This window comes from Desmodus rotundus, chromosome X (assembly GCF_022682495.2).
Source record: "Desmodus rotundus isolate HL8 chromosome X, HLdesRot8A.1, whole genome shotgun sequence".
NCBI lineage: Eukaryota > Metazoa > Chordata > Mammalia > Chiroptera > Phyllostomidae > Desmodus > Desmodus rotundus.
In genome coordinates, this window is record NC_071400.1 from 91,296,638 (window position 1) to 91,314,589 (window position 17,952).

General features: G+C 37.1%; 1 protein-coding gene across 3 annotated transcripts in view; it reads right to left on the bottom strand.

The window, feature by feature from the left end:
- PPEF1 (protein phosphatase with EF-hand domain 1) overlaps window positions 1-17,952 on the bottom strand; it is a 104,081-nt gene that overhangs the window by 58,748 nt on the left and 27,381 nt on the right. For all 3 annotated transcript variants that reach the window (XM_024569881.3, XM_045203314.2, XM_071220303.1), the window contains 2 exons: window positions 4,279-4,406; window positions 841-901 (listed from right to left, as the gene is read on the bottom strand). In XM_024569881.3, coding sequence (XP_024425649.1) covers window positions 841-901; window positions 4,279-4,406 — 189 coding nt within the window. The remainder of the gene's footprint in view (window positions 1-840; window positions 902-4,278; window positions 4,407-17,952) is intronic.

Below are 17,952 nucleotides of genomic sequence, written 5' to 3' on the forward strand. Positions count from 1 at the left end.
TTAGAGAGAGAGAGAAAAATCAATTTTGTTGTTACAGTTATTTACGCATTCATTGGTTTATTCTTTTATGTGCCTTTACTGGGGATCAAACCTGCAACCTTGATGTATCAGGACAATGCTCTAATCAACTGAGGTGCTTGGCCAGGGGAAGATGCCATCAACATTTTTAATTAGAGTAAAAAATTGTTGCTCCAAATTAAAGAAAAAGCTTTTAAATTCTAGCACCTACCTTGAAGATAACAGGCCGATCTTAATTTGCAGAATAAATACATGCCTTGTTAAAAACTATGTTAAAATCATTTTTGAACCACACCTGTGTTGCCTGTCTCTGAAATTATTCACTCAGTCATTTCAGAATGACTAAATAAATGATAGATAAATAGACAGATAGATATCTATGCAGAAAACAGAGACATGATGGAGCTAACTGTGTTTAATCCACCATTTCCCCCTGACCTGTTTCATAAAACATTCAAGATATTTTGATCTCTCAGCACAAAAGTTTCATGGGTAAAGAATAGGACCCTCCTTACTAAGCTACTATTGTCCATCAGTAGACTGTGGTTCAGAGAAAGTAGTTAAAAAATTAACATTGAATGAAATCTAATTCAATTTTTTGAAAGTGAAAGAATTAAATGGTGAAGTTAGTTGACTCCCATCAGAGAAGAAAAAATTATCAGACAGCTGATTGATGTCACCAGTTGTTTGGTGACACATAGACAAGGCAGGTGGGCATCTTTTAAAATGTTTAATGTTCTCCTATCTTCAGAGTTTACATCCCTTGATGAGGACAATTTAATATTTAATGACTGCTTTCCAAAAGACTAAATTTTTACTTACCTGGATCTTTCTCTTTTATACCTGCATAGTTTTCCAACATGAAGGAAAAGAAATTCGATAACTGGACAAAATAAAAATACATTAATCAATTAATGAACCCTAAACAGCTACTGTGGCAAATGCTGTTGGTGTTCCATGCAAGACCCCTTACTCTTTGGGTCACTCATCCCCCAGTAGCAGTAGGCTCCACCTCGACCTGCCCCTCTCCTCCCAAGGACTGCCCTTGGCAGATGGGCGGCACCTTCCCCAGGGTTGCATAGGATACCATATATTCACCCTCCTGGGGGAGTGCCCACAGAAAATGACTATCTGAAACAAGGGTATTACAACCCAGGTGCCCCCTCCCTTGCCACTGGTTGGGATAAACTATTTGCATTTGGGATAAACTAGTGGTATTTCACAGTTCAGAGCTCCCAATGGGATCACGCTAAGGTGAAGCTTCCCCAGAAAACATATTTTTGCCTAGTTTCATTCCCTGTCTAATCTTGATTTCCTCACTTCCTTAAAGATTTTTCCTGAGAACACTCTCAGGAAATCACTTGTACTGGAATTGTCTCAGATTCTTCTTCTAGGAAACCAACCTAAGATGGCTCCTAGATTTTGTTCATTATGATCTCTTCTTTTCCTTTTGGTAGTGAGATGAAGAGATAATGGATACTCTTAAATGTCAAATATATTTGGGAAATGAAATAAGGAAGGAGGGAGGGAGGAAAAGATGGAAATCCACTAGCATTCCAACCATCAGCTAGATGCCGCCTCTATGCTTACCAATTACCTGCAAAGACCTGCATTTATACAGCGTAAATAACTTCTCCAAGCCCTGTCTCCTATAAAGAGTGAACACTAAGGAATCTTATCAACATGGGAATAGGTCTGGGAGTTGAGGGAAGGAAGACTTTCCATACAAATAAAAAAAGGAAAATTTTAATACCATCGATGGGTTTGTCAATTAAGAGTTAATAAACAACAAACAACAAGTGTGGGAGAGGATGTGGAGAAAAGGGAATCCTAGTGCACTGTTCGTGGGAATGCAGACTGGTGCGGCCACTGTGGAAAACACTATGGGGTTTCCTCAAAAAACTAAAAGTGGAACTGCCTTTTGACCCAGAGATCCCACTTCTGGGAATATATTCTAAGAATCCTGAAGCACCAGTCAGAAAGAATATATGCATCCCTATGTTCATTGCAGCATTATTTACAATAGCCAGGATCTGGAGACAGCCCAAATGCCCATCAGTAGATGTGTGGATGAAAAAGCTGTGGTACATTTACACAACGGAATACTATGGAGCTGTGGAAAAATAAGGAACTCTTATCCTTTGCAACAGCATGGATGGAACTGGTGAGTATTATGCTAAGTAATATAAGCCAGTCAGAAAAAGACAAATACCATGTGATGTCACTTATATGTGGAATCTAATGAACAAAATAAACTGATGAAAAAAATAGAACCAGGAGCATGGATACATGGAACAGACTGACAGATCTCAGAGAGGACGGAGGTGGAGGGGACTGGATAAAAGAAGGTGAAGGGATTAGCCAAAGAACCTATATGCATAGTTCAGGGACACGATACAATAATGTGATGAAGGCTGGGGTTGGGGGTTTGGGGGCTAGGTGGAGGTGGGCAAAGGGGGGAAATGGGGGACATGTATAATAGTGTCAACAGTAATAAATAAATAACGAGAGTTAATAGAAACCACAATGAAATGCCATTTCAGCCACACTAAGATGGCTATAATCAAAAAGACCAATAATAACCAGTGTTGTCAAAGATATGGCAAAATTGCACCACTTATACACTGTTAGCAGGAATGTTAAATGGTACTGCTGCTTTCGAAAACAATTTAGCAATTACTCAACACAGAGTAAGTTAAACACAGAGTTACCATACCACATGGGCCCACAGTTCCACTTCTAGGTATACACCCAAAAGAACTAAAAACATCCCAAAAGAACTAAAAACATGTTCCCACAGAAACTTGTATACAAATATTCATAGCAGCATTATTTAAAATAGCCAAAAATGGAAATAATTCAAATGATCTATCCACTAAGAAATGAATAAATAAAATATGCAATATCCATACAATGGAGTATTATCCAGCCTTAAAAGGAATGAAGTACTGATATGTGGTATAACATGGATGAATACTGAAGACATTATGCTAAGTGGAAGAAGTCAGACACCAAAGGATCCATCACATATTCTGTGATTCTATTTATATGAAATGTCCAGGAAAGGCAGATCTATAAAAACGGAAAACAGATTAGTGGTTGCCAGGGAATGGGGAGTGACTGCTAATGAGTATAAAGATTTTCTGAGGGGAGAGGGTGATGAAAATGTTCTAAAATTTATCTTGGTAATGGTTACAACTTTGGGAATATACTAAGGGCCATTAAATTCTACACTTCAACTGAATTGTATCTCAATAAATCTGTTATAAAAAAGAGTCAATATTAAAGAATGCACTAACACTGGGATGTGTGCATATAAAGCATATCAATTTGAGAGCTCACTCTACCTTTATAGTCATCACTATATTCTATAGTACTTAAAAGGACAGCCCACACTATGAGCAAAGGGACGACCTGATTGAATCATAGTATATCATTTTTATAAGTGCCAAGTATAAATTCAGTAATTTCTTTGATTCTTTGCGAAATTATCTTAATTATTTTTTAAGGATTATGTGATACATTTACAGATAAGTATGATTGTTGAAAACTACAATCAATACAGAATGAAAATGAGAATTCCTTTCCCACCCACTACCACCCATCAATACCACTCTTGTCCCCAGAAATAATCACTGGAAACACTTCACTGTATATCTTTTTCCAGACTTTTGTTGTATGTTTAATTTTCTTTCGCATATATGGGATAAAACTCTACATACTGTTCTATAAGTTGATTTTTTATTAACAGTTATATTGGAGATCTTTCTAAAATCTTTTTATTATTAAAAGTACTTTTTTCTATCAATAAGCATTAAAGTCGGATTACATATCATTTTTTGCAAGCTTGAAAAAGGCCTTCCTTACCCATCTATATTTTCTTCTAGAACTTTCATAGGTTTGTTCCCAGGAAATTCTTTCATTTTTTAACTCCTTACAGTGTTTTTTTCTTCATAAAGTAACAACTTTACTTCCTACTGGGGCACACACCCCAAAATAGAAAAAGGCCAATTTTATTCGTTAACTAGACGTCTGGTAGCCATCCTAAAAATGTGAACTTCAGAACTGAAAAAATATCCTCATCCCAAATCATACTCTCTCTCAATAGCTAGTTCCAAGACAATGTCACTATATCTTCTATTAAAGCCTTTCACCAACATTCCTCAGCTTAAGAAAATGGTCCCAACCTGTCATTCTTTCAATAACAAGTAGTTAAGAGAAGCATTTTACCAAAAGGAGAGACAAACTTACAAAACACACCTGTAATTGGCCTTGTTCATCGGCATATTCAATGGACTGGAAGACGGTGAGAGCATAACGTTCTCTGGTCCTCAGCCGAGCGCTGTAACCCCGGTACCAATTTTGGATGATCAACGCGGCTTTCATTGCTGCAGACCCATAGGATATGAAAGAGAAAAACAGTTACTATGCAGCTATGGGGGGATGTAGGTGCTTTAGAAAAAAATAATCAGTCCACCTGGATTCCTCAGCTCTACAAACATAAAAACTACAAACAATGAGATTTACCTTCATGTTTTTGTAAAATGTCCACAAATCTCAAATGTTCAGAGAAGAATGATGTCATAGACATTAAGAGTAGAATTTTTGGAGCAAGACTACCTGCATTTGAATCCCAGCTCTGCTAATTACTGTCTATGTGACTTTGGGTAAGTCATTAAAACTCTCAAAGCCTCAGTTCCCTTACCTGTAAAATGGGGATAATAGCACTTAGCTATGGCACTACTTAAGTATATGAAGTCTACGTATGCCCGATGAAGTAACAATGCCATTCTTCACCATATATATACCCCAAAGCAATTCTCACACAGTCCATAAAGGAGACACATGGCAATACAATGCTTCTCTGTGGCAGTAGGAAGTTTGACGCCAGTGTAGCCTGGCTGTCTGTTGCTAGGAAGGAGAATGCGCAACTGTGGTGGGTGCACACTATAGAGTATTATGCCATAAGTAGAAGCAATAGTTTAAATAAACCTGTAACAACATGAATGGATCTTTAAAAAGTTGTGCTTCAGTTAGTTGTGCTTCAGATTAAAAAGTTAGAGACAGAATGAAATATAACATGGTACCATTTTATATAAATTTAAAATACATATACAGAAAACCACAATATATTTTTCATATGAATATATACAAAGGAAATGATACACACTAAACAATAGATTGGTTATTTATGGGAGGGGTGAATGAGCACCAGGTACATGGATAAAAGGGAATAAGAAAATTAATTAACTAACATAGGGTCTTGCACAGAACAATGATAGCAATGCACAATGAATTGAGAAGTATAATTAATTCCACCTTTTATGCCTGATATTCAATTATAAGTCACAGATGGAAATGAACACACCTCTCTCTTCATAACTACTATCAATCCAAAATGAGATACCATAGGCAGAGTTTAGCCCAATGCACATGATAAACAAATAATAACTGTAGTAATAAGTATTGTCTTGTTTGTGGATTATTCAGGCACACTGACTCTGTTCTAGTAGGCTTTGAACTATTCTGCAGCTTCAGAGTTTTGAGGAAAGAGATCAGATAAAAAATGAGATTGAAAATATAGTCTCTTATGCCTTCCTCAAGTTTTAGAGTAAAGAGCAATGAACACAGCTGGCTCCTTTCATTCATGGTATAATTTTTCCCAGTTAGCACATAAAAATTAAGAGTTGACTATAATAAGAACAGTCTGAGTTTTGAAAGCAGGAATCCAGCCTCCAGTCCCAGCATCCTCGGTTTAAACTACTGCTCTGGCACACTGCGTAGACACTAGTCATCTGAAGGTGTTTATTTATGGGCTCCTTCAAGGCTCTCAGGTTTCAGAGACTCATTACATTGTTCAGCTTCCAAAAAAACCCCAGGAAGCAGACATAAAGTCAAGCATCAAAATCTTCATAGGGAAAAACCACAGGGAGAAGAAGTCAAGTAACCTGTTCAATACTGCAAAGCAAATAATTGGTAGTACTATGGTTGAAATCTCATGTTCTTACCATTCATTCCCTTATGGACAGTCCAGGCTCACCTGAAAGATCTGCTCTGTGGAACAGTCACTGTCATGACCAACCAACCCTCACCTAAGTGGTTCGCTGTTCACCAAGCACAATGTTCCAGTGCTACTTACTGAGCACTTACTAAGGGACAAGAATAGATTCATTCCTGCAGTCCTCGCCACACTGTAAAGCTGAGAGAGACTAACTTAAGGTCACTTAGACAATAAGAGGAAATGGACAGCAAGGAATTGAGTCAAAGTCTCACTGACCCCATAGCCCAAGCTCTTAACCTCCATAGAGCTACTGACTTTTTTCTGTGCCTCAGTTTCTTCATTTGCACAATGATGGAGTGAAATAAATGATCTCTAAAGTCTCTTCTATTTACTTAGCAACATCAATAATAAATAATCAAGCTTATTATTATTTCTATAATTGATCTTTGAACAAAATAGCTACCATGTGTTAAGGGTCTACTACAAGACATTAAGTCCCAAGTATTACCATCTCCATGTTACGTATAAGGAAACTTCTGGTTTAGAGAGGCAAGGATCTTGTTCAAGTCACTTACCTAGTATGCACCCAGGTCATCTAAGTCCAAACTGTGGGCTCTCTCCACTATATATGGCCAGTTACTTCATTCCCTAATCTATTTGTACCTTCTCTTTCCCTTGAATAATAGCCACCATTTATGGAGTACCTAGTATGTGCCTGGCAGTAAGCCAGACACATTACCTATACTATTACTTCTACTACTCCCCCTACAAGGGGAAAGAGGCCACGTCAGTCTCCTCTCCGATCTCTGCCTTTCTGGGGACTGCAGCCCACTCCCCAGGGACAGAGTTGCTATTTTGTTTGGTGAGCGCACAGTACATTCATGGGTACTGGATCTTGGAAGGTAGACAGCCATGCTGTTCCCTGTCTCTTACACTTCCTCTTCTACTCCAAAGTCAGTAAGCTGAGCCATCCCCTACCCCAGCTTGGAAATCCACCATCGCTGTTTAGGCTTGCATTCCTGTACCTGAGCCCCTACACCTGAGCATGAACACCACTTACTAAGCTATCACATGTCACCTCTCACCCCATGCTTCTCTACTCTAGCCAGCTTGCTGGTGCTGGAGGCTGGGATTCTACAGGCCACATTTCCACTTTGCCATTGTTCCATGTTTGGCTCTATCAGTAGGGGCTGTCGAGGCTGGAGGAGGGACAGGGGACACACTCCTTCCTGTTCCTATTAGTATAGCCTAGCAAGTGGTCTCCCCCCACCCACAGCAGATTCTCTGTTTGCAGCTATTGGATCCAGTTTGCAGTTTACCCAGCACTTGCAGTATCAGCCACATAGCAGCCCCTCAGAGACACCAGTGCCAACTGAGCAGCCCCCTCCCCACCTTCTCAAAGGTCTGAGTTTCAGTTCTGCAGGGCCCCTCCTCCAAGCTTCTAAATTTTAATAATTCCAATCTTTCCCCTTTGTTCTCTCAGCCCTAGAGGTGGTAACTTTCCTGCAGTTGCTACCTCCATATACCCTAGAGCGCTTTTTCGGGGACCCTTTCAGTTACCTGGTAACAACTGGATTCCTAGTTGACAGTTGATAACATTCAATTCTCTCTATTCAAATCACTTTCGGTTTTTGCCTCCTGACTAAACCCTGTCTGATGAGCTAGCTAGTCCCATGGGGGTGGGAAAAGTAGGTTCAGCTTAGGCCTCCAGCCTTTAACTTCCTATCCATAAGGCAAAAGATCTGTGTTGTCCAGGTCCAAACTCATTAGCTTAGATCTGCTTCTGGTCCTGCTGCTTCATGGTGTATGTAACAGGGCTTGTCTTCCCTGTCACATTAACTCCATGCAGAAAAAAGACAAAAATAAAAGCTATTGCCTTATGTGTCAAGAGGTCTTCTATTTTTGTTTCTAGAAGGAAGAAACACCATAGGTTTAAGTTATCTGGCCAATTTTCTGTGTCTAGCTGTTTTCTTTGTTGTTGTTATTTTTTAACGAATTATTTTCTCCGGTGGTGATCATTATCACGGTATTTTGCAAGAAGCTAGATGTCTGTGTACGGGGTCAATAAGCAAAACAAATGATAAATTCAGAGCATTTGCTTTGTGGTGGCAGGCATTGTGCTTGGTGCTTTATATGGATGATTTGATTTGATGTGATTTGATTAGTCATCCCAACAATCCTATGCAGTGTCATTATCCCCATTTTACAGATAAGGAACTGAGGTTCAGAAATAACTTATTTGGAGTCCCATTGCTTACCAGTGGGAAAATGTAAAGTCAAATCCAGATGTCTGTAATTCTAGAACCTGGGCTCATAGCCATTTTGCAACACAGCCTTAGCATGGCATTTGGAATCAACGATAAAAAATGAGATGGTGTATTGAATAATGTTTCCCTTCCACACCTCCCCACTACATGTTTCCTATACTCTTTACCTGATATCTTGTTCTCCATAGTATGTTTTACCATCTGACATTCTATATAGTCAAATGTTTGTGCTTATTGTCTATCTTCCTGTATTAGCTAAGCTACGTGAGAATAGGGACTTTATTTTGTTCACTGCTATATCCCCAGCACCTGGGGAAAGGCCCTTCTAGGACTGTTATAATTATACATAATAATATATTATAATAGCAATGTGTTAATATAGGTATTAGAAATATATTAACTAATTGATTAATATAAAATGATTATTGTCTGGCATATAAGAAATAAGAAATATTGTCTGGCATTCAATAAATGACAGAATACTTTTTTTTAAAGAGTAAGGCAGGAACAATAAATAATAATTCTCTCTTCAGGCTAACAACTTCTAGTACCCCCAAAGACTTCCTAATTAGACATGATATTCATTAAAAATTTCACAAACTATTGTGGACAAAACATGCTACCAGCTTAGAACCCCAGAACCAGAATTGAGAAGAGCCATGCCGGCCAAGACCCACAAGGCTCACTCCCTTAGACAGCACAGTCTTGACTCAAAAGCTGCCTTCTCAGTGAGACCTTTCCTGGCCGCCATTTTTTAAAATGGCAGCCCTCCCCCATTGCCTATCTCCTTCCTTATTTTCTCTCCACAGCACTTATCACCACCTGATGCAACGTATATTTTATTCATTTGTTATTGTCTGTCTCCTTCCACTAGAATGCAATCTCCATAAAGGCTGGGATTTTGGTCCGCTGTATTAACTGCTGTATCCACTGAGTCTGGAACAGTCCCTGGAAATAGTTTAGTTAAGACTTTCTGCCTTGTGTTTCTCCTCATGGTGACTGGTAGTGTCTTATGTTTGGTTTGTTTTTGTTTTTTAAATAAGAGTTTATTTGACAGATAGTTCTTTAAACAAGAAACATTATATTCAGAATGATAAGGCATTTAAAGACTCTGCTTTTTGAAATTCTGCTGGTAGAGGCCTCCTGTAGAGGCACCAGGATGAGCAAATATTTAATGTAACTTTAAGGGGTCTGACATCCAGTCAGGAAGAGAGAGATGCACAAGTATGATAAAACTGATTAAAATGAATTCAAATGAACTGGAAAGAGAATGAACTGTCTAGTGACAAAAGGCTTTAGACATGGAGGAAAAGCATCTATTACCTCAGCTATTCAAAGCACAATGAGAATAAAATATGGTTTGATGCTGGGACCAAAGTTTTCATTGTTGTTGTTTTGTTCACAGATAATTCTATATCTGCCAGCTGCGACAGTGCGTGGCTGTCCCAGTGAGACTTTCAACTTCACTGGAAAAACCTGAAAGCCTGCTTCTTGGGCAGCAAACAAGGCAAGGACCCCTATGAGGCTCGCTCATCCACAAATTCTGACATCCCTGCAGAACAAGGGCACAACACAGCCTCCTCGTCCTTGGAGAGCACTGTTCTTAAACAGGAGGTAAATGAGAGTAAAGCATGAGGCCCATTGTCCAAACAACGGCAGACATTTTAAACAAAACTATACACTTTCCCCAAATGACAAAAGACATCATAGTTTTACCAGTCTTGGAAACCTCTGGCCTTTTAGTCAGAGAAAGGCAGGAATTAGAGGTCATTTCTATGACTTTTTATTCACTCATATACTAGCCCACCCACCAACCCATCCACATGGGGTAATAAAAATAAGTTTCTGAATTTGTAATCCGGAGACCTCAATCAGGTGCCAACTGTGTAACATCAAGCAAGTCACTTTACTGCTCTGGTCCTCCGTTTCTCATGTGAACAATGAGAGCTTGGGATTTTGTGATCCCTAAGATCCTTTCCAGTTATAAAATACTCTAATTTGCCCCTCTATTTTTTAAATGCCACAGCTGCAGCCTATTACTGCACACAGCAAAGTTGAAAATAACCATTCAAGGACAAAATAAGACGTGTAAATGTGAGCACTCAAATCAGAAGCTTCTGGACAAGAAAAATAAAGACAAATTCTAAAAGCTATTTAAAAAATTTGACTTATCCCTGTAGAAAAATCCAAGTCAAGTCACTAAAATCCTTGGCTTTCCCATCAAGGAAGTGTAGCAGAACTTTGCTAGCAATTGGTCTAGGACCATTAAACATTTCACCTATTACTACTTCTCCTTTAAGTTACCTGAACTATGATTAGTGTATATGATCTGTTCATTGGTTCAAGTGATAGCCAATTGAAGATGGGGAAAGATGGATGGGGAAGAACGTGAAAACAAGATGGGGCTGGAAGATAGAGATACATGGGAGAGATCTAAGGCCCATAGGTTTCAATGAAAATCAAGAGATCAGAAAAAGAGATAATAGTCATAAAGATTGCAGAGGTGGAGCTGATCCAGGTGGCCACAGGGGCCAGGAAATGGGAGTGAACAGCTGAACTAGAGTGGAGGAGGGGCTGCTGGAATTTAGGAGGCCAAGGAACTGACATGCCAACGTGTTTGAGATTATTCATGTGTACAGTGAAGATACTCAAGATGATGCTAAGATGCGGAGTCTGCAATGAATGAGGAAGTTGGTAGACAGCAAAAACAAGAAAGAGCTAACAAATGGTACCCGCAAAGGGCATAAACCTAGGTTGCAGCCATTACAAGATTAGGATATTTTTAACACTTTATTCTGAAACATTTTCAAACATCTTGGAAAATGGTAAGAATAGTCCCATTGTTACTATTTTGTCACATATACATTGTCTTGCGCACACTCTCTCTCTGTCTATACACACATATCATCCATTACTTCTTCAGTCTCCTTTACTCTAGAATATGTCTTTCAACCTTTTTTCTCTTTAATGACACTGATATTTTTGAAGAATACAGGCCAGGTATTTAAAATACGCTTCAGTTTGAATCTGGTCTGCTATTTCCTCGTGATTAGATTCAGGTTAATTATTGTGGCAGGAATAAGTAATGGGTCTTTCTCAATGTGTTACATCAGTCAGCCCATGATGTTAATTATTGGTGATATGAACTGAGATCACTTGATTAACGTGGTGTCTACCTAAAATTCAATACTGTACAGGTATTTTCTTTCTCTTCATAATTAGTAAACGATTTGCAGGAACACGCTTTGGGACTGTGTATACATTCTGTTCTCCAAAACACTCGTTGATGATTTTTGCCTAAATCAATGATTCCTATGGTAACCACCTAATTTGAACAGCAAATTTTAACTCATTCCTTGTACATTTATTAGGATTAGGATTTTTAAATGCTCCATTTAAAGCCCTCTCTTATTCAACAGGGCAATGAAACAAAACAAAGATTATATAAAGCCATCTTATGGAAGTTCCCATAAGAATTGTAATCCTTGGCTGCATCATAGTTCAGGAAAATAAAAAGTTTTATCTATACAATACCAAAAGAATAGGCAAAGTCAGTAAAATCAGCCAAACAGTTCACAGGCAGTGTGACACCTCTGCCATACTAATTTCTGCTAATTTCTTAAAAGAATTATTATTGTGAAGATATCAACTTTTAAAAACTATTATATTCTTAAGTATGTAAGAAATTTAGCTATGTAAAAGTATAACTCTCATTTTAAATTATTAAAATTTTCTTATAAGAGAGAGGTGGGGAGAAAATGCAGACAACTGTAATTGAACAACAATAAAAAAATGTTTAATTAAAAATATTTTCTTATAAGAAACATGTTCTATTTAAAAATTCGATGATGACCTTTAATCCTCACTCAGGAAACAAAAGACTTAAATGTCTTGACTGCAATTCTGTTTTATGTCTCCTTTGTTATTAATTGAAAATCTGATTTATATTGCCAAATTCATTCACCCAAAGTCAAATACAATCAGCATTAGTTTTTTGTCTTTTGCAGCTGCTAAAAAGATAATGCAATATAAAGCTATAATTGTATATGAAAAGTGTTTTGATTATGGGGAATAACTGGCAATTGGGGCTGAGGTATTTCTTTTTCTTACTCTGAGTTTAAATGTGTCTCTTTAACAGGATTTTCTAACAAATAACAGACTCCAACTATAAAGCTGACTTCTGTGTGAATTGTCTAGTCAGGGCTGAAGCTGGTAAATGGGGAGGTGGGACTTCATATCCTTTCAGCAGTACTTTCTACCTTCTAAAGGCTCATGATTCTAGAGTGGATATTTGAATAGTCCCTGTCAGAGACTCACTATACAGGAAATTTTCTGAAGCGGAGGTGGATTAATCACACAGCAAATAAAAATAAAGAAAAAGATGAAGATGCATTTAACTGGTCTGAAGAATAAAAAGACTGGTTTTTTGTTTGCCTGCTTCATGCAGGCAATAAATGTGTTTTCGTATCAATGTTATATAAATCTCAAGGCTAATACATTATCATTAAAAAGTGAATAATTAACTAAAAACTGTTATTGAGAGGCTTCACAATTTCAAATGAAGAAAGTAATCTCCTTTTACAAAGAAAAATACTTAAAATGATTTCCATTTGATGCCAACAAAGCAGGGATTATAGTATATAATGTGGGCTGAAAATAACAATTTGGCACTTTGGGCATGCTGATCTTAATTAAAGCCATGGGAGTAAAGTCACCCAAAGAGAGCATTACAGCAACAAAATATGAGGGCCAAGAGGAATCCAGAGGAACCCCAACATTAAAAAGTTGCCAGAAAATGGAGCTCCCATAAACAGTTCAAAGAGAGACATAAAAGGAAAACTAGGAGAATGTGTTGTCACTGAAGCCAAGGGCCTTGAGTATTTTAAGAGGGGAGCATGCAAGAGTGCCAAGTACTGCCAGGAAGTCAAGCAAGTAAGTAATGAAAATGCACCACTGGACTTCAAGGTCATTCAAGAACTTGTCAAAATCATTTTCCATGGGATGGGGTAAGGAGGAGGTAGGGGGCAGCGGTGTGAACACTCCCTTCAGGAGCAAACTCTAAACAGGAGGAGAGAATAAAGTAACTAGAGAGAAAAAGAGGGCAAAGTAAGGAAAAACAGTTACAAAAGGTGATTTCGAACAACTGGGAAATTCTGAATATGAACTAGATGTTATTAATAGTACTCTATCAATTTTAGTTTTTCCAGTGTGATATAGTACTGTACTTATAAAAGAGAATAACCTTCTTTTTAGAAGATTCATGCTGAAGTACATAGAGGCCAATATCATGTCTACAACATACTTTCAAATGGAGAGGGAAATGGAGATAGAGAAAGGAAGGGAAGAGAGAAAGAGAGAGAATGGTAAAATGTTAACAACTCATGAATCCAGGTTAAAGGTATCTGGGTGTTCATTGTACTATTCTTTTATCTCCTCTGTAGGCATATGATTTTAAAAAAAAAAACTTGGGGGAAACCTATATAATTGTATTAACCGATGTAACACCAAATTCAATACAAAATACGTATAAATTTAATACAAAATATGTATAAATTCAACACAAAAGAAGTTAGCAAAACAAACCAGAATGGCATGAGAAAAAAAATGTATATATAACCAACCTTCCAAACAATATTAGAGGAAAGACACTTGAGCATGTTAAAAGGTTAATAGGAGAACATCTGGGGAGTGAGCCCAAAAGGTAAAGGGGGAAGGGAATGCTCCCATACACGCACCCGCAGCTATAGAGTATACTGACAGTCTTTGAGTGACAAGAACTTTCAAGAACATCTTATATGATGTCCCATTTCATTCAAAAGGAAAACAAAGAAGGTCCCAGCCTACAGGGATTTCCGCCATACCCCACAGCGCCAGTAAAGACTGCTTGATGGCAATTGTAACTGAGAATCCTCCAACAATAACAAGAAGAAGAACAGCAAGGGCCTCTCTAAACTTTCAGAAAATTCTTTGGAGAAAAACAAAGATGAAGGAAACAATGTCATTCATCGTCGTTCCATGAAGGTCCCAAATGTAAATATACAGCACAGTAAAGAACCCAACATTAAGAGTGAGGGAATGGAGGATATGGGGCTGGGCATGGAGGGAGGGGATCTCCGGGGCAGTTATGAATGGCTTGTTAGATATTTAAACAATGACATTAACTAGGTGTTATTCTAAGAATTAAAGAAATAAGTAGTGGCTATTTAGTATTTTCAAAGTTTTTAAATGAAAGAATAACTTCCATTTTTTTTTAATTTCCTGATGAGACAGAGAGAGACAGACATCCATTTGTTGTTCTACTTATTTATGCATTCATTGGTTGCTTCTTCTATGTGGCCTGACTGGGGATCGACCTGTAACCTTGGTGTATTGTGATAACACTCTAACCAACAGAGCGGAATGTTTTTTAAAAGAACAGTCTCCATTAGGGAAAATTTCCATTTGTCATAGCTTAAAACATCAAACTTCAAAGCCAAAAAAGCTAGATAGCCTTTGTAGGCTCCTCAGCACTTAGAGCGAATGAATAAATGCATGTCTAAGTGGTCTCAAGGGGAGAAATAAAAGAAAATATATTAGAGTGTTGCCAAAGTGCTTCATGGGAAAGAAGGCAATAGATTATTAATTCAAAACCCATCCAAATGAAATTTTAAGTGCAAAGTGAAGTTCAGGAGAATGAAATTGCAATGTTTCTCTTTTTTTTTTAATTTTCTTTACTTTTTTTTAGATGGGGGAATGGAGGGAGAAAGAGAGGGAGTGAAACATCACTGTGTGGTTGCCTCTCGCTCCCCCCACTGGGGACCTGGCCCGCAACCCAGGCATGTGCCCTGATGGGGAATCAAACCTTTGGTTCACAGGCCAGCACTCAATTCACTGAGCCACACCAGCCAAGGCTATTTTCTGTTTTTTTGAATGAATTCCAATTTTGCAAGTCAGGGCAGCAGTGTTTCCAAGGGAGCATGGCCTTTGGAATCTGTTAGAGGTGGTTCCAATTCAGGTTCAGGCACCAACCAGAGTATGACTTTGGGCAGTTCTTTAAGTCTCAGTGTCTTCATTTAGAAAAGGAGACTAATCAAATCTTCCTCCAAAAATTTTGGTGAGAAGTAGAAAAAAAAAGGATGTTGTAGGTACATAATAAACTGTAGCTATTATTTTTCTCTTCCCTGTTGCATATCATAAAAGAGCGAAATAACAACGGGAATACAACGTCAATGCTACTTCTCTGTATGGATGGTGGGTAGCCCACAAAAAGGGAATAGCCTCAGTTTTACATGTAGGCTACTTTTTCTTAAAAATGCCATGATACTCTAGAGGCAGAGTACTGTGGTGGGGCTGAATGACTAAGGAGGGAGGAAAAATCCTTCACACTAGACAGACCATGAGAAACAGGAAGCAATATCTAGCCCTGGCTCTGCCACTTACTAGCCACATATTCCTGGGCAAATCACTTTGCCTCTCAAAGCCTCAGTTTCCTTTTCCACAAATTGAGAAGAACTCTTCATAGGTTGTAAAGATCAAATGTATGTGAAAGGGCCTGGCCAACTATAAAAGCACTATGCAAATATAAGCTACTTTTTTTGTATCCTCAATTCCTGGCACATGGAAAGCGCTCTCTAAAAGGTTTCCTGAGTGAGTGAGTGACTGAGTGAGTTCCCATCAAAGACTAAGAGGACTATCTCATTTGTAGTGATTATAAAGAAAAGAGGTCTTCTTCGATGTCCCAGGGCCCATATGGCCTTTGTTGCTTAGCTGATCACCATGAGCCATATTATAAGCTAGAACAACCATATTTTGATTGGGATCGAGCAGTTGTTCTTTTGGTCTATTTACATACTCTATTTATATACTTATATAAGTAAATTTAACAAAGTTACATTGGGAGGTACCAAAAAAGGGTGTAATGGTTGACAGCAAAACACACTGCAGTCAGAACTCCCTGGGTTCAAATCCTAACTCTGGCACTTGTAGTTATATGACCTTGACAAATATTTACCTCACTGAGCATGACCCTTTTCAACTATACAAACAGAAATAATAACACTTTACTTGAGGATTTATATTTATTGCAAGGATTAAATAAAATATATGTAAAATATTTTTAACACTCTCTAGAATGTAGTTAGCGATCAGGAAAAGATAATTATTATCTTCTATCAAGAATTTTCAAAATATTTATAGCCCTTGATACAGTAATTTCATGTCTAATCACCTGAATATGAGAATAATCTAAAATAAGGAAAAACCTTTACAAAAAAATGGCTCAAAGGGCTATTTATATTTATTTTAAAAATCCAATATTAGAGGAATAATTAAGTATATTATGGCCTACCCACTAAATGAAATATTTAGTAATGGCTAAAGTGATATTTACAAAGCATTTATAACAACCTGAGAAATGTTTATATAAAATGTTTTAGTGACAAAAGCAAAGCTACAAAAAATTAATATTTCATCTGATAATAACTTCACCATACTATTACAAGTACTGAGGAATACAATTTTTAAAACCTCTGTAAATTTCATAGGTTAAAAAAATCTTGCTTAAAATTACTTATTTTTAATTGCTGGTGAGGTTGAAAATATTCTAATTTATTTGTTTTATACTTTCTTTTTTGAGATTTGTCCAATTATATCTTTTACCTGTTATTTTTATTGGGGTCCAAATGTTTTTGTTTTTTTTTAAAAAAAATCAATTGTATGAATTCTTTCCAGCTAAAAGACTGTTAACTTGCCTGTCATATTTATTTCAAATATTTTCCCCACCTTGGTTACTAGCTCTTAACTCTGCGTATTGTTCTTTTAGAAATATAGAAATTATAAAATGTTATATAGTTCAGTTGTGTTTTCTTTCATAGCTCTTAAATTTGGCAGAAAATAAAGCGGACACATTTCTGCTAGGAAACTTTTTTTAAATAAAGAAGTGACTGTAAAAAAAATATTTAGTCTGATAAATAAATATCTATAACAAAAAAACTGGAAGGAAATTATCAGAATGATAAGTCATTATCTTTGGATAGTAGAATGATGAGGGAGTATTATTAATTTCCAAATGCTTTTCTATATTTTACAATATTTCTGAATGAGAAAAAAAATTTAAGGATAAAATGTTTATCTTATGGATAAATGTAAGTAAACACAATTGCATCAGTATTCAGCAGATTTATTATTATGAAATCATAGTAAATGTTGATTGACTATTCAACCGAAGGTAATGAAAGAATAAAAAGAGTTAGAGAATACTCAAAACAAGTATATGCTAATACATTAGATAACTTAGATGAAATGGATACAAACTATTGAAAATGACAAGAAGAATTTGGGGTGATCATTTAGTGAGTTATGCAAATGCCTATCACTATGCTGTGCTCTTGAAACTAATATAATATCAACTGTAATTGAAAAAAATTTTTATTTTTTTTCTTTTTAAAACAATTTCTAAAGAAAATGACAAGAAGTAGAAAATCTGAATAGATCGATAGAATAAGTCATCAAAACACTACCCACAAAGAAAAGCCCATGCCCAGATGGCTTCACTGACAAATTTTGCCAAACATTTAAGGAATTAACACAAATTTTTCATAAACTCTTCTAAAAATGCAAGAGAACTTTCCAACTCATTTTCTGAGGCCAGTATTACCCTGATATCAAAACCAGACAAAGACATCACAT